The sequence below is a fragment of the Calidris pugnax genome, unplaced genomic scaffold, assembly GCF_001431845.1.
Source record: "Calidris pugnax isolate Ruff unplaced genomic scaffold, ASM143184v1 scaffold39, whole genome shotgun sequence".
Classification (NCBI taxonomy): Eukaryota; Metazoa; Chordata; class Aves; order Charadriiformes; family Scolopacidae; genus Calidris; species Calidris pugnax.
This window is the reverse complement of record NW_015090828.1, coordinates 7,287,439-7,310,501: the sequence shown is the minus strand read 5'-3', so window position 1 is coordinate 7,310,501 and position 23,063 is coordinate 7,287,439. Positions and strand designations below refer to the sequence as shown.

The following is a 23,063-nucleotide window of genomic DNA, read 5'->3' as shown; positions in this document are numbered from 1 at the left end:
AAGCATGCTATATACTGGTTATTAGCAAGCAGATGTTTCAATGCCCTACATTCTTTAAGTGGTGCTTTCATTGCTTACTCTATCAGTCCTGTCATGCAAAGATTGATATATTTAGATGTAGTGTGACTGAAAAAGGTTGTAATATCTGACGTCCTTTAAAAAAGAGCCAAGAAGAAGTGCCCATCGCCTGTTAAGTAGAGTTGGACACCTGTTCCTTTTTCAGGTTTTTATCCTGAGTCACATAAATGGTGTTACTTGGGAATGTTATGTTTGTGGTTTGTGCTGCAGAAACCGAGTAAGAGGTGAGTTAAAACTGGTTAGTGAAATATAGAATATGCATGCTTGCAAGTGAAAGCTTCTGGCAGATATTTGTCCTTGCTGTATTACTTGGCTTTTTAACATCTCCAGTCAGGATCACCAACCTTGAGGTTTCGTTTTGGGGAAAACTTAACACAGAGCACTATCCCACATAGGTTGTTTCCTGTCTTAATTCTTATCTACATACATATTTTTCAAAACTGTATATGTTCTTTACCCCACAGTATACCTGGAAAGTTATCTCATATTGTACTAGTATTTACTTGTTTATATTTGCATCTGTATTAGCATCATAAACTCAGTCATTATTATTAGGACTCTACCTTGCAGGTGTCTTATCAAAATGCTCTGTACTGCAACAGTTTTCAGACATCGTCTGCATTTGTTTCAGTTTAACATGCTGACTTCTAAAATGCTAATCTCCATTTAGTACAGATCAGTTTGCATTCAGTGTTATCCAGGGCCCTGTAAAGCCAAGTCTGAATTTTACTGTCTGTTTTTTTTTCTTTTATATATTTGTGTTGGGATAGTAATGGAGAATTGATGGGGCAAACAAAGCAATAGTTTCTGCTAAATTCTATTTTTAAAAGCCAGCTGCTTGCGCCAGTGCATGCAACTACTAGACTGTAATACTCTTACCCTTGTTTGTTGTGTTTATGCCTGCTTGTTTACATTCAGCACATGACTTTTTTTATTCTTTCTCCAGTTAAAAATGTAATTTTCTTAAATCTGCCTTAGGTTTCCAGTTTGTAAAGTGTCAGGTAATGGAAAAGATGTGTTGTGTTTTTTAAAAAGAAAGAAAGAAAAAAGGCTTTATGGGTATATATAGACAAAAACAGGGAAAGATTTCAGAAATGCTGATGCAGGGACCAGTGGTGAAAGTGTGAGCCGCATTATGTATGTGTTACAATATAAATATGCAGTTATCCATCTTGGCAACTCTGCATTGTCTTCTGCCTGAGCTGTACAGCCTTAGGCATCATGCAAGGCTGTGAACTAAGAACTTCTCGGCAGCAAATTGCTACATCGCTTACCATCAAAGTGTCCTAGTGATGGGGTTACTGGTTCAGACAGAGAAGCCAAAATACTTTGTACAGAAATGGATGACGTGAACAGTTTTGACTTACATACTACTTGAAATTTCAGTTCTCCCAGTTTAGGGATTAAATTACACTGCAACAATGTCACGTATGTTTATGTTTTTAATTGTTCATGAAATTATCCCTCTTTTTCAGGAAAACAGAACTTTCCAGAATGATCTGATAGCTCTAGTTTAGTAGTTTATTGAAAACATAAGCACAAAGCAGTATTTTTTCTGGAACACTAAAATCTTTGCTGAGGGTTTTTTTCTTATAGCAAGGAAAAGTGATGTATATTCCTTCCTTGCCATTTGGTGCTTACTGTCTAATATAAATTATATTTCCAGAGAAATTGAATGAATATTATTCTGTTAAAAGGGAAGGACTGAATTTCTGGAAGTAAAACTAAGAAATGTTACAAATCACAGGTACTCTATTAAAATATGCATCCTGACACACGGTTCAGTGGAGTATGAGAAATGCAAGCCTGAAAATGGAGACTGGATTCTCTGAATACTGTTAATAGTTCAGGCTATGGTTCTGGTTCTGAAATCAGCCCTGTCAATGCTAGTGCCAGTTCTGTCTCAGACATCTTCATTGCTCAGTGTAAATCTGGCCACAGATCGCTTTTACTGATCATAATAATCTGTACAGTCCATGGCCTAATTGAAGTTTCTCAATTGCTGTTATTTTCGCTGTGGAATCATTTAAGTGGTAGGATGGACTCTTTTTAACATGATGCAGAAAAGCAGTGAGGTACATTACAAATGTATTCAACATGTAATTGGATTTCAAAAATGTAATAACAATTATCTGTGTGATAGATTTTGATCTCAGTTTTGCTGGCACAGAATGTAGTAGCAGTGCTGTGATATGTGTCATTCTGTGCTTTGACATGGGTGTAACAGTGTAAGACCTGGTCCTTTTGTCATGCATGTCCTTGCTAATGCAGCAGCACGACAGTGAAAAAGGTTTGGGAGGAATTTATTTATTTACTTATCCTTGAATAGGCCTTTTGTTTTACAATTTTATAATTCCTTTGTATTCCAAAGGTCGATTTGAGTTCAGGTTTTGCCGATACCTACCTGAGTTTAATTTTATGGCTTTGTCGACAGATGGCCGCCTTCATTAGCCCCCGTGCACCCAGAGCAGCTGCGTGGCCCCCACTGCAGCAACGGCTCTTCTCCTTACTACAGTGCCATCAGGTTTCCTCCATTGGGATCATGGCCAGCACAGGGAGGGGAATATCATCATCATTTCAGGGGCACTGAAATTCTCTGGCTGACTGTGTGTAGTGTTGTAGCAAGGGCTACATGCTTGACCCCAGTAGTTGTTGTTGGAGCCCCCTGGATCACTGCCATCCATTGTTCTTCCACCTGTATTTATTGTATGAATTATACCACTGCCTCCCTTTTACCTGCTTCATAATCAGTGCGTAATTTAATTATTGAGGACGTCAGATAAGCAGATGTCAGACAACTCTATATTCTTTGTATTTGTTGCTGATGTGCTGTCAGAATTGTGGGAATCTCTGTCCCTTTTGCCATAGTGAGAAACCAGTCTGGCATCCCACCTGAACCTGGCATGCCTTGCTGTGTCTTTGAGTTTTGCTGACCCCACAGGGTTGTTCTGTCAAATACACCATGAAAATTTTTGTGGGCTTTGTGAAAGCTGGATTCTGGATGTATAAAAAAGCACCAAGTATGAGGCTTAATTAACATTCAGCAAATAAAGAACAGAGCTAAAGAATTGTTTGCTGTTTCATTGGGGAAGAGCTAACCACAGCAAGCAAAGGTGAACCACTTGTAGCACGCAGTTACGTGCTTGAAGTGTTGTGAGATCTCAGCGGGGCCCTGGACTTGCATAAACACTAAGCTCAGTCCGACTGGGCGGTGGTAACAAGTAAAACAAGCTTGTCACCTTGGTAAGCAAAGCCAGATGTAGAACTTACCCAGATTTTAAGCAGAGCAGTGCAAATTGTGGCTTCATAGTGTTGGGGTTGGTGGACTAATTGCTGATTCCTGAAATGAAGCCCCAGCAGAGATGAAACCTAAAATTGTGTCTTCCGAAACGTAGGGTTGCTTTTCCCCTTTGCTATTCTGTTTCATTAATACAGCCTTAAGCCTTGCATCTTACTGCTTGCACCATCTCAGGCTTGACTGCTTGATTTGCTCTTGCTGTTTATAGGAAACTCACAGATGAGGAAGCAGATGACTCACCCTGGTTGCCTTTTAACTGCAGAAAGGATCTGCATGAAGGGAGTTATTTTTTCCTGAATGAAAAGATCATCCTATCTGATACTGTTGCTGCTGCATTGTCGGTTTTGTTTGGGTACTTGGGCTTTTTTTGTATATGAAATTGCACCGTATATTTTTAGAACATACTAGCTTTATAATTCATAGGACTATTTTCTCCCTCTAAAATTATCATGTTTCATGGCTGGTAGAGTTAAATCCAGATGAAATTTTAGGCTGTGTTTAGTTCATCAGTAAAAACTTTGTTTTCTCCTGTTATTTTCCATTCCGGAAAACTCAATAGCAAGTATTACCTGCAGCCGGGATATTCAGAGGTGGAATGATTCGCTCTTCCACAGTCTGTAGGATTGGCAGATAGCTCAGAGATTTGGCAAGCAGCTTTTACCTGGCGTAATTGGGTTTTAGGCTGTGAAACATCTTTGCTCCGTTTCTGTTTATTCTTGGGCATGTTGATGAGTTCAGAGACTTATCTACTGCCTAGGCAAAAAAATAATGTTAAGAGCATTATTAATTGCCAAAAAATACCATCCTCCACAAAGAGAAAGTAAAAGAAGAATTGAAATTAATATTGGGGACCGTTCAGCAACCGGCATGAATAGCTTGCCATGAAGACATAGGATAATACTCTTTGAAGAATCGTGGTGCTGCATCTCAGGCATTACTATGCATTGTCCTGCCTCACCTAGTATTGTTTGTTTGTGCCCTCTTCACGTCTTTTCCTTCCCCTCTTGGTTTTTTCCCTTTCCTTTTCCATTTTCTCTCCTATTACCTTACAGTTTGTCTCATGTTTATATGCAGATTTACTTCTCATGCCTGATACTTAGGTATTATAGGAATGGTCTTTCGTAAAGCATGAAAACTGGAATTCCCACAGTGTACCAGTCCCTTTGGAAAAGGGTGACTAGTGCATGAATTCTGATTTTTATCTTGGCTAAAGTAAATAATCAGTTACGAAATTTAAAGATACTAAACTTACATATAGAAATTGTACAATATAGTAATCTGATTTTAAAAGTCTTGTTAGAAGCAGGGACATACCTACTAAAAGCTACCTTTGTATATGGATGTAGATTAGAAGATGGATGCTTAAATACAATTAAAGGCCCAGACACCCATGTTCACATGCTTTGAAGTCTGCCTCAGTCTGGGTGTACTTTCTACACACCAGGGATGCCATTGGAGCTAGACAAAACTAAAACAAATGGCACCATGAATTTAGTCCACCTCAGTCTCATCTCCAGAGTTAAATTCACCACTCTGCCATGCTTTCCCATATAGGATAAGGAACCTGCTGGACAAACCAGGATAGATTCCACAACAGCCATAGTGCTGGCTGGGAATGCAATTTAAAGCAGGTAGCATTTTAGTGGAAATGCTGTCATCCTCATGATTGGTAGTTTCCATTCTCTACTGGGCCAGGTGACTTTGCTAAAGGCTTCAAAGATTAAAGACAGTTCTGTCACCTGAAAAAGGAACGCTTAGCCTTGTCTTTGAAAAATGGAACCATGATTGCTTTTTCTAGAAAACAGCCAAAAAAACCACAAACCCAACCAAAAGCAACAAGCCCAAAATGGTTAATAGAAAAGAAATCACTGTTTTGTTGGAGTACAATTCCTGGAGCATCAATGGTGTTGGGTTTTCTCAGTTTATTTCACCAGTGTTGATCATGCGATGATCTGTGCGACACCAGGCCTGCCGGAGCCTGGTGGGATTCACCTTTCTCAGTGGAGTGACATTGTCTATCACCTTTTTTGAGCCTACACCTCCTGTGCTTATCATGAAGTTATGAAGGGTCAAAGCAAGCTCACTTTAAAAGCATGTTAAACACACTGATAGACCCTGGGCTACCTGGTCCCCTGAGTGGAGGACCATGACTGTGAGAACAGTGACTTTCCATTTGTCAACAGTTAAATTGTAAGGGACTGGCTGCATCAACTGGATGTTCACAAGTCCATGGGGTCTGAAGGGATTCATCCCAGAGTACTGAAGGAGCTAGCACATGTTATGACCGGCCCTTTCTCAGTCATCTACCAAAGGTCCTGGGAGTCTGGAGAGGTCCCTGCTTAAAAAGTTTTTATTTTCATATCGTGCTCATGCTTGTTGGAAAACCTTTTGTTCAGCTGGTTTACCTCCTTTTGAAATTGCAGGGCCCAAGACTACATAAAATGCTTCCAGTAGAGGCCTCAACTCTGAGTTGAGTATAAGGCTTATTTCACATGACTCGCTGACTGTGCTCCTGCAGGTCCTTCGAACAAGCCCATTGCCTTGATTTTCAAGAACATGACGTTCCCACTTCCTGTTTAGCCTGTGATTCACTAAAATTCTTAATGCTTTTCTTTAGAGCTCCAGTTTAGCCACTTACTTCCCATCTCTTACTTACGCAGTTGATTTTTCCTGCCTAAATGCAGTACTTCGCATTTGTTCCTGCTGTGGTATTTTCCTTTCTTTCTCAGTCAGTTTGTCAAGATTATGTTACATTTTAACACTGGCTTCATAATCACAGTCTCTGTCAAGAATTTGGTATTGCCTACAGATTTAGTCAGCCCGTTCTATTCCATTAAGTTTTCATTAAAATCGTGGGCTTAGTGCAGATGCCTGTTGAATTCTACTTGATGAATCCTGTCATTTTGACAGAAGGATTTTGGTAACTCTTTTAGAGTATATTTTTTTTAACCAATTTATACAAACACAATCATAGGTTCATCTAGAACCTATTTCTCTAGCTTACTTAAAAGGCGATCATGTGAATGTATACAAATCTTCTGTGTCTCTGTCCGCAAAGGGGCATTATCCCATCAAAAAAGTAAGTTTAATTGTTTTGCTATGATTGCTTCTTGATAAATCCATGTTTGCTATTACTCAGCTTGTTTCTTTTCAAGTTTTACTTTCTTTAGCAGCAAGTGTCATTGAAGCACGTTATGGATTATCACTGTATAAAGATGAGCACTGATGAAGAGACTGCTCTCTATGGCTTTTGTCATTTCATAGAAGCACAAGCTCTGCTCATACTGTTTCATTTAAAATACTCTTCACTTACTGTTTAAGTCAGATAATACTGGAGATCTCTGAAAGACCAATTTCACCCCATGCAACCAAACAAGATTTCGTTCAGTTACAATTGGTTGCACTTACTCTGCTTTTTATGTACCTTAGTTAAAAATAGGAGAAGTAGTGTTTTACAGTCCCAAGATGAGCAGTGAGCACCTCCAGAATTCTCTAGTTGGTTTAGCAAATGCACTCTGATCTATTGCAGCTAGAATAATCAAAGTATTAGAAAATGGGACCTATGAGAACAACGCTGAATGGGTTAGTTGTAATTAGCCTGGCAAATAGAGCAACAGAAGGGGAGAGAGAAGGGAAAGGTATGATAACCATTTTCAATTATATAAAATGTTGTTGCACAAGAAAGGAGAAAATCTGTGTTAAGTGTTCATTGTGGATACAAAGAGAATAAGCTCTGGCTACGTGGGGGAAGATTCAGGTTAGACATTAAGAAAACCAAATTTCATAAGATTATGTTAAATTTTCATAGATATTAAAGATCTTGTGTCTGTCTTTGTGTCATTTTTATCTGTGGCAGAATTATGTTGATTATCTCCCCGTCCATTTCACTAGCCAGCAGAGACAATCAAAGATGCACATTGTGAAAAAATATGCAAAAGGAAAATATGGATCTGAATAAATTTCTCATTTGGTGTGTTAGAGAGGAAGGTTCCTTGCTGCCTCATTTCACATAACTTTGTCATGAAACCTTCCCAAATTAAAGAAATAATTTCACATATAAACCCAAGAATTTTCCATGACTGTTAAATGCATTAGTAATAACAGTGTACATAGAACTAAAAAGCTGCTGTTGTACGATTCTCTTTAGCGCACCTATAAAAATTTTAAAAAAATAATGTAGTAAATAATGGTTAAGAAACAAGACCTGAAATAGTGTTCTTTGAGGGGTGGCTGGGAGGTGTGTGTGTTTAATTCCACATCACTTGGGGAGCCTACTTAGTAATAAAGGCTAGCAGCCTCCTAAAGCAGAGTCAATTACTTATTTGTGACATGAAGGCTGGTTTGCGCAATCATGTGCTTAATGGGTTATTTAGTTCCACGTCAACTGAAAGTGGTCACTCAGTTGAACAGTCATTGGTTATTGAATGACTAAATGTGGGTGGATGCATGTTCTGGGCATCAGAAACTTCTTGATAATTAAAAGCAGGAATGAAAGTAATGGAAATAGGGTTTGTGGCGGGGGTGGTTTTATTTTCACTGTCTGAGCGTCTGTGAAGAATATCTGCTAAACCTGAGAGCAATATGTCATAGGTGTTAATGTGTGGGAAGGATGGTAGTGGTACCTGTGCATTCAGGAGTTGGCTGTGCATTAGATTCTGTATTTTTACAATTATGCATAAGATTTTTGATTGACAGGCTTATTCTCTATACCTTTGTTTAAGATTATGTACTTTACTTGCAGGTCAGATAGTGGAAAGGGTCGGTTGAGACTCAAGAGACTTGAGCATATCTTCAGGTTGTAGATAATTTCATCTGTGCCGGTTTGAGAAATGTACTTATCATTAGAAACCTTTTGCTAAGGGATATGTTCATCTATCCAAGGGAATGCATTTTTTAAAGTATGATCATTTAGCATAATTAATTTAACAGAAACATATGGATTTGGCATGCTAAATAAAAATCTTTGATTCAGAGGCTGCCATTGCTCAGGCTTTACTCCTCTGATAAACCTACATTTCTTAGGGAATTCTGAATTGTCTATTTTGTCGCGTTTCTTGTCCTTTCTGAGTACTGAAATGTATTTTGAGGTATTCACTGCACTTTTTAACCTTTAGCATACTGATGTTTTCCAAAAGCAGTTTGAGTTTTCTTGTCTGCATTTAATAGGATAGTCTGCCTTGAAACAGTTGTGTTTCAGCTTTGGGAATGAGGCTTTGGGATATACTGTCTTCCTCCACAAGAAATGGAGTCTTCTAGGGAAGAAAGGGAGTTTGTGTAGGAAGAAAGGCAGGCTGTATCACATGTTTTCAAAGCATAATGTCAGATCTCTTCTTCACAGAAGTGGATTTATCTTACTACACCTTACTACTCCCTATCACAAGGCAGAAGAGTTATGGAAAGTTCTCTGTTAGGTGAGATTAAAATACAAACTGAACATTAAAAAAAAACACCAAACCCAGAAAAAAAAGCAAACAAGCATGAAAGATGAGGAAGGAAACAAAGGCTTTTGTTGAAAGTACCTGGAGCCTGTGACTGGATCTAGCTAAGTGAATCTTCACTGTAATCATCCCCCTTGCTTTGGGGTTTTCCTGCCTTGGGAGTCCTCAGTCCCATGCACAGGGCTGTCCCTGGAAACTGCTCAGGATGGAGTTAGCCAGTACTGTGGAGATGACATTTCAGACTACTTTAATACATACAGATGTGACGGAGAAAACAAGTTCTATGGTCCTTTCAAGTATCGGAGTAATGTATTTCAAACACAGCTACAAAATTGGTAGGCCATATATACTGGCAAAAGTGAAAACAATGGCTCAGCTGGCTTCTCTACTGCCTGTTTTCAAACAACTTGAGAAGTTCTGCCATTATAAATGAAATATCTCAATTAGCTTCCCACTAGATGGAGCAAATGTATGTCAACCCAGCAGAGGAAATAGGAAATACATTTTAGATCAGCAGGACAACAAATCACTTGTATTAAAACTGTTATTGTGTTCTTGTTAGGTATTAATTTTCTGAGTTCAAAATAGAAGCTTCTAAATTGTGGTGAAGTTTCCTACTTAATAAACACAAGCAAAGGATACACTTTGCATGGATCTGTGTATCAATTGCCATGGTTTTCATGGAATGAGGATGAGCTTTGGTTACAACAGAGGAGTATGATTGTCACAGCTATGTTTGATCATATTTTCTGTTGTTGTTATTTGGGATTTAAAATTATTTTTTAAAATGCCATAACAAAAACATGCTTCCTTGAAGTGAAATGACTGGAAAAAAGTAAACAAGCTTTCAGGTTTCCAAATGAGTCCTCAGGTACCTGATGAAGAATGTGAAGTCTTGAAATCCTAGTTTCTTTTGCGATCACGCTGTTTCATTTTGTAAAAACTGCTACCTCATCTATCTTCCTTGTATGTTTTAATCTTTATCGTTACAATGCCATTACTAATCGTCATTTTCAGGCAACTTTCAATTGTCTCCCAACTTTTTAGTTTTAAGTATGTGTTCAGAACTTGTATAACAGTGTAACTAGGTCAGTATTTTCAGAAAGTGAACTCTCTTTGAATTGTCCTAGGCATTATACAAGAGTGGCATACCTACAAAGGGCCATCAGTGCTTCAGTGGGTGCAACCAAACTTCAAGAAAGGAAGGAATGAAAACAGGGCTGAAATACAGATTTCCTACAAAAGAGGTGTAACTTCCAATAGAAAATAGGTGCTAAAAACTCTCTGTGGCCATTTACTCAGCAGTGACAACTTCACAGTCTCTACTTTAAAAGGATTTTTCAGAAGGCAGTTCTCAAAAATTTCACTTTTCACAATTGTACTCCTGTGCTCACATCCTTCCCGTCTCCTGGGCTGTTCATTGAGAAGACTGTTATCCTGATGTATGCGCAGTGAGAACTGAAAACAGGAGTTGTCACATGGAGTCAGGCTATTGATCTGTCTAGCCGTTCATAATGGTGATTAATCTTAGCTTTTTTTGTCTTAATCTCCTGGAGCAGGATGCTAAAAATTCGCTTACTGTTAAATGAGCAAACAAAACCTTCTAGCATCCAGTAGTAATGAGGTAACTGTTGCCCCATACTGTGAGTTTACAGCATTTATTATTTTTAAAGCCTCAACTCTTTACCATATAACATTATCTTTTTACATTAAAAATACTTTCATCTTGCAGTGTTAAAGTTCATCATTTATTCTCATCATTAATTAAATTGTTTGGTCTTCACTGTAGTTTATGTTCTCACCACTAATCTTACCTGAAATTAGAGTTTACATTTATAAAAGCTTTTTTGCACAATTTTCTCTGTTAATAACAAGAACTGTTTGTCACCGACATTAGAAAATGAACTATCTGTAATGCGTACAGGCTGTGGCAGCAGAATGATTTTACTGTTACTTAATGACAAATTCCTTACCAGCAGCTGGTGACAATACAGCTATCAAAGGCAGAGTTCTAACCTCTGGTTTTATTAATCATTTGTTAGCCTTATATTCATAATATCCCAAATAGTGTGATATGTAAAAGATGTCATTTTAAGGTAAGGGCCAATAATAGATTTCAAGAACAGACATATGATTATTTTTAATAGTAAATAGCGGGGGATGGTATTTGGCATAGCATTGAGATGTCACAATATTGACAGATTAAGAACATAGGATTTTAATTTGCTCTTTATAATGTGGGGTTTGGTTGTTTTCAAAATAACACTCAAAATAGTTGCTTTTAGCAAAAACCTGAAAAGTACTTTTTAGTGAATAGATAGCAGTAATTATATGAGGATCTTACTGAATTAGTCAGGAAAAATAAGTGATGCTTGCAATTTCTTATTCTCCCTCTAGTGCATCAAAACTCTGGCAGCCTGTCATCTGGTACAATTAAGTGTGGGATAATGGTGGTGTTGTGACTAATACGCAAAATCATTAGACACTAGCTAAATATTTGCAGAGAGCCCATTTGTGATACGTTTACCATAGTTTGTTACACCGAATGACATGCTGCTTGACATGATGAAATTTTCGAAATATGGGGATTAGTCAAATGTCCAGAGTAGAATAGATGATCTCTAAACGCATTCTGTTCTCAGTGAAGAGTATAATAGCCAAATTCTGATCCTCCTAGAGTACATACAAGCATTTCTGTTGCTGCTGTGATATTTACATACCACAGTAACTCCTGTATTTGCATTGGTATAATAAAGACATCACTCATCAACCTGGCTCATGTTAAGGTGTTAGTCTGCACTGTGTTTTAGTATTCATTTGGGAACAAGATCGACTGTTGAAACCAAGATAAGATAAAACCTAAGAGCATATAATGACAGTTTAAAGGTAAGTGTTTAATTGAATGTTAGATACGAGTTGATAGCTTCCTTCCTTTCACATCATGATGGCTCTTCGTCCGTTTACATGGTATGCCTTGAGATTTTATACTTGGCATTGCATTATTTTTAACAACTGAGAGCCTTTATTGGCAGAATTGGTGGTTTCATGGGTGTATGTGACCTTTAAAAATTAATAATCTAGATAAAGTTGTTTGGATAATCAGTTTTGAGGAGCATAAAAAACTGTGTTGGAGAAAATGATGTAAAATCTAGTGAAACACAGTGTTCTACAAAGCTTGGATTAAAAAGCAAATAAACCAACAAGCATACTTGAACCCAGTTTGGAAAGAATGGCAGAGATCTAAAGACTAAGGCCAGGCCTTGGTTTTATTAATTATTCTTTGAAGTCCTTGTAGAAAAGCAAGCCAAAAAGGTTTGTCATCAGAATGGTTTTTTTTCCTAGATATCATCGTAGAATAGTGTAGAGAAAATGATGTAAAATCTAGTGAAACACAGTGTTCTACAAAGCTTGGATTAAAAAGCAAATAAACCAACAAGCATACTTGAACCCAGTTTGGAAAGAATGGCAGAGATCTAAAGACTAAGGCCAGGCCTTGGTTTTATTAATTATTCTTTGAAGTCCTTGTAGAAAAGCAAGCCAAAAAGGTTTGTCATCAGAATGGTTTTTTTTCCTAGATAGCATCGTAGAATAGTGTAGTTTGGAAGGGACCTTTAAAGGTCATTTAGTCCGACCCCCCTGCAGTTAGCAGGGACGTCTTCAACTGGATGATGGAGGGCAGGGGACTGGTTGGAGGCAGCCAGCTTGCACTTAGACTGACCCAATGTTCTGTATTGAGAAAATTTGAGAGTGTATCCCTATGAGAGTGCAGCTGGAAAGAGCAACAGTTTCTTGTTCTACAACTTGCAGTTTTGAAATATAAGATTAATAGATCGTTATTTTCATCTGTGAAAAGCTTACCTGAGACTATCAGTTAGAGTTGTCATACACTAGTGTCATTTTCCTGTCCTCTTTGCTAAGGTTTCTACATTTAGGCTGATAATATTTATGTATTTTGACTTCACAGAAAACTAGTAAATAGAAAAATGTATCAATACAATTCTACAAAATTCTCCCAGTGCCTCCTAAAATATTTTTTTTGTAAATGTATGCAATTTGTAGTGGGGTGGTAATGGTATATAGCTCTTAATGACTTGACCTAAAGTTGACTTACAAATAATGTGACCCTGTCAAAATTATTAACTATTTTGCCCTGTCACAGCAGCTTGAATTCCATGTTTTATAGAGCAAAAAAACAACCCTACAATGGAAAATGGGGGATTGTCAAACATTCCCAAGTATGCCTTCACAAAGGAAGGAACAGTGCCCTGCTACCACCAATCCAGCTTTATGATCATTGAGGGAAAAATTGTAACTAATGTCACACAATAGATTTCTATATGTAGTAACTAATTATGTGCAACTTTAAAAAGAAAGTAACTTCTTTTTTCTCTAAACCTCTCACTGATTGAAGGCTATTACCTGCCTGAGGGCCCTGGTCAATGTAATCATGAGAAGCTAAAGTTACTCTGTTTTGATACTCTGTTATTGGTCCTCTAATAAGAGTGTCTCAGTGTTTCAATTAAAGTGAGTTTGTGGTAGTTGTTTTTTTAATTTCATGGATATCCACACACAACAAAATCTGATTTTTCCTTCCACACCGATGTTTTCAAGCAACTTGTGCATGGTAACAGCTTTTGGATACTGTGGAATTTTTACTATGTTTAATTCCAAGAGTAAAGGTGGGAGACTTCATCACACTGTTAGTCTTTGCCTGAAAATAAAATACCCCTTTTGCCTGCTTTACCAGTGTAGCATTATGCTCATCTTTGCCCCCAGAATTGATGCCCGTCTATTTGCTGGAGGAAATTTGTGTATTTTTTCACCACCAGCATTGTATTTCTGCCAGCTTCTGCAACAGCTTTGAGGAGTTCTTCATTTCTTATAATGTTATCTCATATAAATTATTGTTATTTTGTTCAGTGAGTAAAATTTACTTGTGTGCTCTTGAAGTAATGGCGTGCTATTTAAACCTTGTTTCAAGGCTGACATTGAAGTCTAGTAGTTTATGTACTGCCCTCAGGCCACAGAGGTGCTTTCCCACAGATATGTCTATGCAGGTGGATTTATTCAGTTTAATGTAGTGCCATTACTGTGGACCCAGAAATAAAATAACAGACCCCTACATTCCTCTCAACAAATCTTATTTATATGTAACTTGATAGTAAAAATAAGCAGGTGAGAATATATAGCAATTCTGGTTTAAAAAAACCAAACATTTGACATGATTGAAAAGAGGGTAAAAGTAATGACCAGGGTTTTTTCTGCCTGTTTTTGGTAGGGTTATCTGTTAGTCCTTCTCTTGTCATGTTTCTCTTGGCACATCAGGCTTTTGGGATACCAAGAATGTCAGGATTTTCCTCTAATTGGAAGTTGAGATGTCAATTAGTAGTAGACCATTCAGTAGTAGATCTGTCACCAGTTATGTATTGAGTCTTGACCATATGTGTGTGTATATATGTATTTGGTTCTTTACAGTGTGAATCTGCTATATAAAGGAAAATTGCTTGGGTGCTCTATTGCATTGGCAGAACCAATATTATTTTTTGAATAGCTCATATTCCTAGAAGTTTTGTGTGCTTTGTTGTGCAGTATTTCGTTAATATGAGTGAACTTGCTTTAAATATTGCATTTAGTGTCCTTTCTATAGCCACCTTCATTATGCTTTTTTTACTTCAGAACTCCTGCATGAAGATTATTGTATTTTTTTATAATATGTTATTAAGTTGGAATGAGGACATAAATTTGAAGACCTGGATCATATAGAAAATTACTCTTGTCATAGGTTAAACAATGTTCTTTGATGGAATTGTCATGTATGGTTGAAAAAAATAGTTCACAAAACCTATGTTACCAAAACAGATTCTTTTATCTGTGGGTACATTATAGTACATAGAGTATATACAGTGAAAGTCATAGATTGGCCTAAATCACTCCTGTTTTGGAGTTTACGGGGAAAAAAAAAATCAATTGAGAGGAAGAGAGAAGAGAATTTGGAGAATATTTTTTTTCCCCAAGATATACAGTAATTGTTTGAAGGATAATAGTTTAAGGGGTGTGAAAGGCTTATATGCTGAATAAAGTGTAAATGTATTTACTTAATGCTGTTGGAATTGGCTTTCCCTTGTTGAAAGATGGCTTGATATCATTAGTTGCTATCTGTAAGAACTACTACTTCCTATCCACCTACAGGCAAAAAACAGACAGCCCTGAGAAAACATCACAACAGTAGAAAAGGATAGCAAATTATCTTAATATAAATGTGCAAAATGTGTATGTTTATGTAATAAGTTGGTGTTGCTTAAATGGCCGTTAGGTGATTAGAAGGAACAGACAGTGGCATATATATACATAGCAAATTAGGGTCACTTAATTTTTCCTGTAGTGCAGGAACTTATGCTGCTTGATAGAATCGAGAAGTGACAAATTCAAAATGGGAGAAAAGGTGTTTTTTTTCTCCCAGAGTGCATAGCTGACTTGGAGCACTCTTTGATGTCAGTGTAGCAACAAAAAGCAGCAGGATGCTGAAGCCTTTTATTCTCAGACAAAATACTAGACCCTCTCAAGGGTCTACTAGATCTGATATGCCTAATGTGGAGGTGGGAGAGTGGGCATAGGAGTATTTCTGGACAGTGAAGACAAGTAGTAGAAAAACTTGTAAAAAATGTAGAAGAATCATTTGGTTTCTTGTAATGTAATCCATTCTTGTAATGTAAAGGTTTCTTGTAAGACACCTTCGGTAGCAGAAATAGCACAATATTTAAATGCAAAATAACTTCCCTGACTACCAACTTTGAAAGTCAGTGCTTTAATTAAAGCATGGCTATTCTGAACTAATTCAGAGCCTTCTGACACAATTTGATTTTAGTTAGGGTTTAATAACCAATGCACTGCTAGAACGGTAGTATTTTTTGTTTGTCAGATATTCTCTTGGACCGAAATATAATATGTTTGAAATTAATATCAAAGTTACTACCCATAAAAAAGAATAACCCATTTCTACATTTTTTTCCCAGACACCTGAGGAGCTAGAAGATGTATCTGACCTTGAAGAAGACCACGATGCACGTAGTCGTACAAGTATTCAGACCGAAGGGAAAACTGACAGGGTGCGTATTATACCAATTTATTTAAAAAGCAATTTGATGAGGGGAAAACTGCTACTGTGTTTCTATGAAGTCACCTAAAATAATGCAGTGAATCATTAAAGTGGTGTTGAGCTCTTAATAGATTTCTGAAAACGTGCAGAGGGCATAAAACAATGTGTATGACCTGAAAGAGAAAAACACAGTGTGATTAAGGTGTAAATACTCGGTGAACATATAGAATATCTCAAGTTGGAAGGGCCCCATAAGGATCAGCAAGTCCAGCTGCCTGCTCCTCCCAGGACTGCCGAGGGCATAAAACAATGTGTATGACCTGAAAGAGAAAAACACAGTGTGATTAAGGTGTAAATACTCGGTGAACATATAGAATATCTCAAGTTGGAAGGGCCCCATAAGGATCAGCAAGTCCAGCTGCCTGCTCCTCCCAGGACTGCCTAAACCATGATGACTAGCAGTGTCATCTGGATGTGCCTTAACTCTGACAGGCTTGGTGCCCTGACTGCTTCCCTGGGGAGCCTGTTCTAGTGACCGATGTAAATTAAATAGGAAAATTCTTAAACTTACTGAATGAAATTCTAACAGGTTACAGCTTCATAAATGTGGCTTGGTCTAATAGAAGCTAGGATAACAAGGAAATGTTTATATCTGGGTCTTACTGAAGCCTGCAATGCATATTAGCCAAAAATAACCTCTACATACAAGAAGGTTCATGTTCATAGAAAAGAAAGGGATATATCTGGAATCTTAGCCACTACAGTGCATGAGTTACAGACTTTTCCTGCTGTGTTCATGTGTGAACCTATTTTATAGTTTATTGCTTAACTAGTGAACTCATGCTGGACGTATGAAAAACTTAATACAGATTTGCTGATTTCTGTATTTCTGGAAGTTCTGAATCTGGTTTTCCTGCTGTATCGCCATTGAACCTGAGGACTTCACTACATCGCTGGCTATTATTTTATTGTTTGCATTCAAACATCTTTAAGAGCCTGAAAACATTTTTGATATAGTAAAAGTCAAACATCTTTAAGAGCCTGAAAACATTTTAGATATAGTAAAAGTTCTCTTAGTACAAAGATCATGTGTTTAGCAAACATTAATCTTCTTTATGTTTCCATTTTAAATAATGTTTCAGCACAACTGTACCCTGTTCCCAGCTTTCTGAAGTGGAAAGATCCATGGGCCCAGAAATGTCAACTTCATTACTTGTTTGCTCAATACCTAAAGCAACAACACATCTCTCACACTTGATTGTTTCTAGTAGTATTCCCATAAGGAAAATAATAAGTGATAGAACCAGTTGGGAAAACCCAAAACTTTTCAATATAAAAAGAATTATGTCAAGAAAATGGCATTTTAATTCCTGTTTATTTTTCAGCAACATTTTTTATTTATCAAACACAAATATTTTCTGTATTAAGACCTTAAGTACTAATGAAAAATTACTAACGAAAATGAACACTATTCCACTTGTGTTGCATACATACGTGTCAATGACACGTTAATTAACTGTCAGTTGATTACTAAAACATTGTGAGAAATGTAACTATGTGAAGGATCACCTCGTACAATCTTACTACTCAATAAACATAATTGGCGATTAAAATATACTAGCTGCCTGTCTCAATTAAAACTGCTCTCTGTAAATGTTAACACATTTTCCCCACATTACAGGCTAAAATTTCTATTGTAGTTAAGAAAGACAAGGTTTTCCTTCAAAACATTATCCAAATGACATGCTATGAGTTTTTTTGGAACAGATACAGATGGTGTGCTTACATATTTTCATAAATCCCCAGAATGAATGCACTTGAAGTTTTTCTCTCAGTGGGAAAATTATCACATTTTCACACATGGTCTTCCACTTCTCAGATAAACCAGAATACTTCTTTAAAGGAATGTTCTTTCAAAAGAAAACCGTAAATAACACATACCTCTAGATGTGTACACAAAGCAAGAAGTAAATGCTCTGAGGACTGTTGTAGGTAGGGAGCTGGCTGTCAAGAATCAGAAGCGTAGGTTATTGCTGTGGAGAGGTATCTCTGGAATACACTTTTCCTTGTACTACAGAGACGATATATAATCTGTACTGTCATTGAATTTGGTGAAGAGGTGGAAGGGACACTTATTTATAGATAAACTTTTGTTAATATCTCTGAAATAACGGTATTTCGACAGTACAGGAGGTACATTTCCATTTTTTCTTTCATTTCTCCCCAAAATAATACAATTACTGTAAATGTTCCTTTTGGGGGATCTAGGTAGAAGTCACTGCTTAAAGTCTGATTGTGTATTTTTACTTGGAAGCAGTTTTCCTAGTTTTCAGATTGTGGTATCAGGGTCATAAATGGCACATTACCAAAAAACTTAAAAGTAAATTGTATCTCTGACTGACTAAGGTACATACATACTCTCTTAACCTAAATCAACATGTTGACAGAAATGAAATCTTCACGTACACTTCTTTTTTTAAACAAATGTTTGAACGGATCTATTTGCTGCTGCAGCAAATGTGAACAGTGATTTAAGACCTCATGTTTCGACTGCTATTCGAATATTTATACCTAGAACCTATTCAGCAACATGAAGAATTTGTATAGGAAAGATAGATTTTAAGCTTTAGATGGGGATTTGTCCTCTGCAGCAGATTTCCTGTGCTACTGTCAGGCTTTCACATGCAGTGGTAACTCCAAGAATGATTGTATTCCAGAAGTAACAACAACACTCTTGATTCCTCTTTGTCAAGTGTTGTATTTTCGCCTATATCACACCTCTCACTGCTCCACCAGGGAATTAGTGCCTGTGAAAGTACCTTTTTGCTTTGTCTTTTTACTACAACATAAAAAAACTTATCACAGCATGTAAAATGAGATGTGATGTGCACATGCCACTTGTAACAAGGGCTACATCTTAACTAGCAAATCTCATTTTCCTTATGTAGGAAAAGTTCATGTATTATTAATTGTAACTTCTTTAGAATCTGTCTTTCTCTGTGCAGAGAGTACAGGTTAGTGGTGGGATGGCAGGACTGAAATTTGACCTTGTGTTTATAGGCAATTATATAGGTAGTATTGGACATGTTACTTCATCGATCTTTCCCTCGCGTAATTCCATATCTTTAGGATGGATGTGATAGTGCTTACGGGACGCAGGTTAACTTGGGCAGCGTGCTGTGAGATCTCTCAGTTATTAAACTGGATGTAGGGTGGTTTTATATCCCTGAAGAAGATCCTTAGGACCAAATCCTTAGCTCCTATAAGAGCAGCTACTGCTTGTGGACTAACGCGTTTTTTCTCAGCTGAAAGTTAGGTCTTCATTTGGTTGTTGTGTCTAATCTGTGTAGTTACTCTGGAAGCTTATCACACAGTAATTTTGCTTGAGGAAATCTATGCCATCATGTTCAGTGTAATTCCACTGAGGTAGTTAGTGGCTTATTATCATATGATTTTGCATTGAAGAGAAGGTCAAGTAAGTATTTGCTCAGTTAATTATCAGACTTAGACGATGTACATTCTGATGATAGAAGAAAATTTATTTTTAGTGCTTAAAGTTACTACATTAGTGAAGAGAACAGTGTAGCTTAATTTTAAAGTTATTGCTACAGGTTACGTGTTCATACTGAAGAAGAGGGGAAATTTGTTAGGTCGTACATAATCCACTTGCAGATGACAAAAGCAGAAATGCTTTCAGGCAGCCACCACCCACATTTTTCCTCAGAGTTCTGCAGACTGTTTTGTGAATACATAGACAAAATGTCTGAAAATAAGAGCTTCTTTTATAGAGATTTGTTGCATGCTATACACAATTCAGGTCTTACGGACAGTTGACTCTGTGTATATTATATTGGGAGTGAGCAAATCCAGGCTGAATTATTTTACTGTTTGATTTGTATTACATCTTAAATACAGCAATCATTAATGTATGTCTAAAAATACTTTTGGTTTTGAAAAGATGACTGCATAAAAATCTTAACAAACTGTCTAAGAAGAGAGAATAGATGTAAAAGCAAACACCAAGAACACCTATTGATACTAGCATAAAGCAGTACTTGGAAGGGAAGTCAGTTTGCCTTCAAATGAGTCGGGTATTCTTACTCAGGTAACAAGTCCTTTACATCTAAGTTCCTATGTTAATATAAATGCTTGCATACATTAATAGAAGCGTGTGCTATTTTATAAATAAAAAGCCACATTTAAAATATTTTTTAAATTTATTTTTTATCCAAGCCTCGCAGAAGCTTGAAATCCTGATGGTAAGAATTCAAGCATGCAAGTAACTCCTGTAATTTTGAGTAGGTTCTACTAATAATCGTTTTGACACTTAATATATGGCAAAAGATTCCCTGTTAAAAGTCATGATCTCTAAAAGGTATTTAATTTCTTTGATAATTCTTAAGTTAGCCCAGTTTCAGTAAGGGGAAGAGATGGAATTATGGAGCAGTCAAGTTGTAGCTATATAATACACTACACTGTTACAAAGTAGGACTGGAAAGAACCCCAAAAGGTAAGCTAATCCAGCCATTTGTCCCAAGGTGGAATAAATACACTTCTTCCTGACTTGTACATATATAAAAATAATTGCACTGCTGTCTCTATTCATTACTGGAATTGTTTGTTTATGGGAAAGTTTATTCTTTGTACTTCAGGTGTTGCAGTTAAGCATGTTTGTTAGTATTAGCCTTAACCGCTGTGGACATAGAGGAACTCAGATTGCCTTTTTCTAGATATAGTATTTTTTTGTACTTGTAGATTCTTATCCCGTGTCTTATCTGTTTTCTGAACTCCGGATTAAATAACTCGAATACCCTTTATTTATCCGTTAAGGCAGTGGTTTCTGGATGCCTTTTTGCTCTGCTTCTGTCTCCTCTGGATGCTTTTCAGCTGGTTAATGACTTGTTGAATTTTTTATCTAGGCTATTCATATTGTTAAATGCATGATGCCAGCTTCGGTCTCAACAGCAAGTGCTAGTGTAATGTTTACACTTTTCCTCTATAGGCATACTTCAGAATGAGTTTTGTTTGAAGTTTGTCATTTTGCCAAGAGTACAACATTTTGATCAACTACAGATCCCCACCCACAGAACCACTGATGACTGGTTGTGTCCCAGTTCCATGTGCATACTGGTGATTTTTCTTAGGTGTAAAAGCTCGTACATGTCTCAGCTGAAATACATCCCGTTATTTTTTTCAGATCAGTTCTTAAGTTTCTCAGGATGACTCTGAATTGTAAACCAGAACTCTGACATGTCAAACCAGGCCTCTCACACTGCAAATGTGTGATGTGTACTCTTGGTTCTGTCATCCACACCATTGGTGAAAATGCAAATAACCCCAGTGTCGGAGACTCCCAGCTACCAGGCATAGATAGCCTTCTGAAGAGTTAATTCAAAGAAATTGAATATATGAAAAATGAAATATATGCTGGATATTATTTTTTTTTAATAGAAGGAAGAAAAATATCAAAATCACAACAACTTCTCTCACTTGGTTTTAACTCCGTTATCTACTGCAATAAAAAACATTTTGGCTTAGAAGTAATGAAAAAATCATTTTCTCCTGGTGGACAAAATAAACCTGCACTCACTTAATAGCAGTCATTCAATTTAGATCTTTATTTCACATTTACTTGTGTTATCTATTTTGATACAGAATTACATCTGCACTTAAAAGGCTGCATATACAACTGCTTTATTTTGTTGCTGTATATGGTTTTGAAGCAGTATGAGGGAAATGAAAGAAAAAACAAGGTCAGAATTGTAGTTTCCTTTGCCCCTTTGTTCCAGTGGATAATGTCTCGTTCCACCTGAAACTCGTTATGGTTGGCACACAGGGTACTGTATGTCACAGTTCCCTCATTAAAGTGTCATCTTTCTTGTGGTTTCCAGATCTAGGCCTGTGTTCTTGAACTCAAAACAAAACTCAAAACTATGGGGCTAGGAAATACCATAAGTGTCCACCAATCAGCAAATATGTATTAGTTGATAAAAAGGGGTACTTTGATTCTCTTGACTCTGTAGCCCAGCTTGTATTTTTGTTTGTTTCGTATCTTTCCCAGCAAGATTGTTGTATAACCATGAGGAAAGTGTGTCTGCTCTGGTCTGTTTTATGTGGGGATTTTCTTAGGAAGTATTCCTTAAAATAGGTACAATTTCCAGTTCTGTGACTGCAATTATAACATAGTTCTACTTTGGTAGACCTGTAATTTCCACTAATTCATATAAATGGGAACATTAACCTCATGACAGAGTGATTCAAGCATAAATAAAATCTCTGAAATGGCATGGCTTGAAAAACATACACGTTACATATTAAACTGCTTACCTGTTATACCAATTATAAGTAATTCAGCCACTGCCTTAGATTTCTGTTTTATGGATGGTAGATGTTTTATAAACAAGAAAAAGTCACAAAATATTTATTGTTTAATTGCAGCATAATTACAGTGTGTTAATAGTTGCTGTACATAAGTGTGAGTTCCTGATGGCCTGCGGTGCAAAAGGTGGGCCATTTCATAACGGAGGCGAGAGATAAAAACCACTGTGGCAGTAGAGCCATCAAGAGCAACAGACCTAAAGGTCTCCTCTCTTTCTGTGGTAAAAGGTATTAAGAAGGGCCAGGATTGCAATATGACCACGTAATATCTTAGCCCCTGTCTGCTACCTGGCCTGTTTCTGACAAAGTGACCTTTTTCTGGAGCAGACTGATAATCTTGCTCATGAAGAAGAGTATTAAATAAGTAGTTCTCTCACCACACTGCATTTTCAGAAGTTGTTTCAGTCTTTATATATGAAATGCTTCATTAATACTTAAATGTGGGAAAGATATATGCATTTCATATAGATTGAATGTTCTGATTCCATAGTCTGAACTTGCACAAAACACACCACTTTTCTAGCTATACTAAAACTTTATTTGAAACAGCTTTAGCTGGTGGAATGTTTGCAAGGAGTCTAGTCTGGAGCCACAGCCAAGTATAGGGCTGTGTCTACAAATCCAGTTTGGCTGTGAATTGATTTGAATATCAGATGGTTTTTGATTGGTGTTCAAGATAACTTTTTGTACCCTTATTCACATACGGATTTCTGACATGTTCATTAAGTCTTTCCCAGTTCTTAAAATGATATTGTAGAACCTTGTCAAAAGAGAG

General features: G+C 37.0%; 1 protein-coding gene across 1 annotated transcript in view; it reads left to right on the top strand.

Annotated features, from left to right (window-relative positions):
- CTNNA3 (catenin alpha 3) overlaps nucleotides 1-23,063 on the top strand; it is a 497,320-nt gene that overhangs the window by 422,920 nt on the left and 51,337 nt on the right. Inside the window, exon 14 of the mRNA XM_014940453.1 lies at nucleotides 15,828-15,920. Coding sequence (XP_014795939.1) covers nucleotides 15,828-15,920 — 93 coding nt within the window. The remainder of the gene's footprint in view (nucleotides 1-15,827; nucleotides 15,921-23,063) is intronic.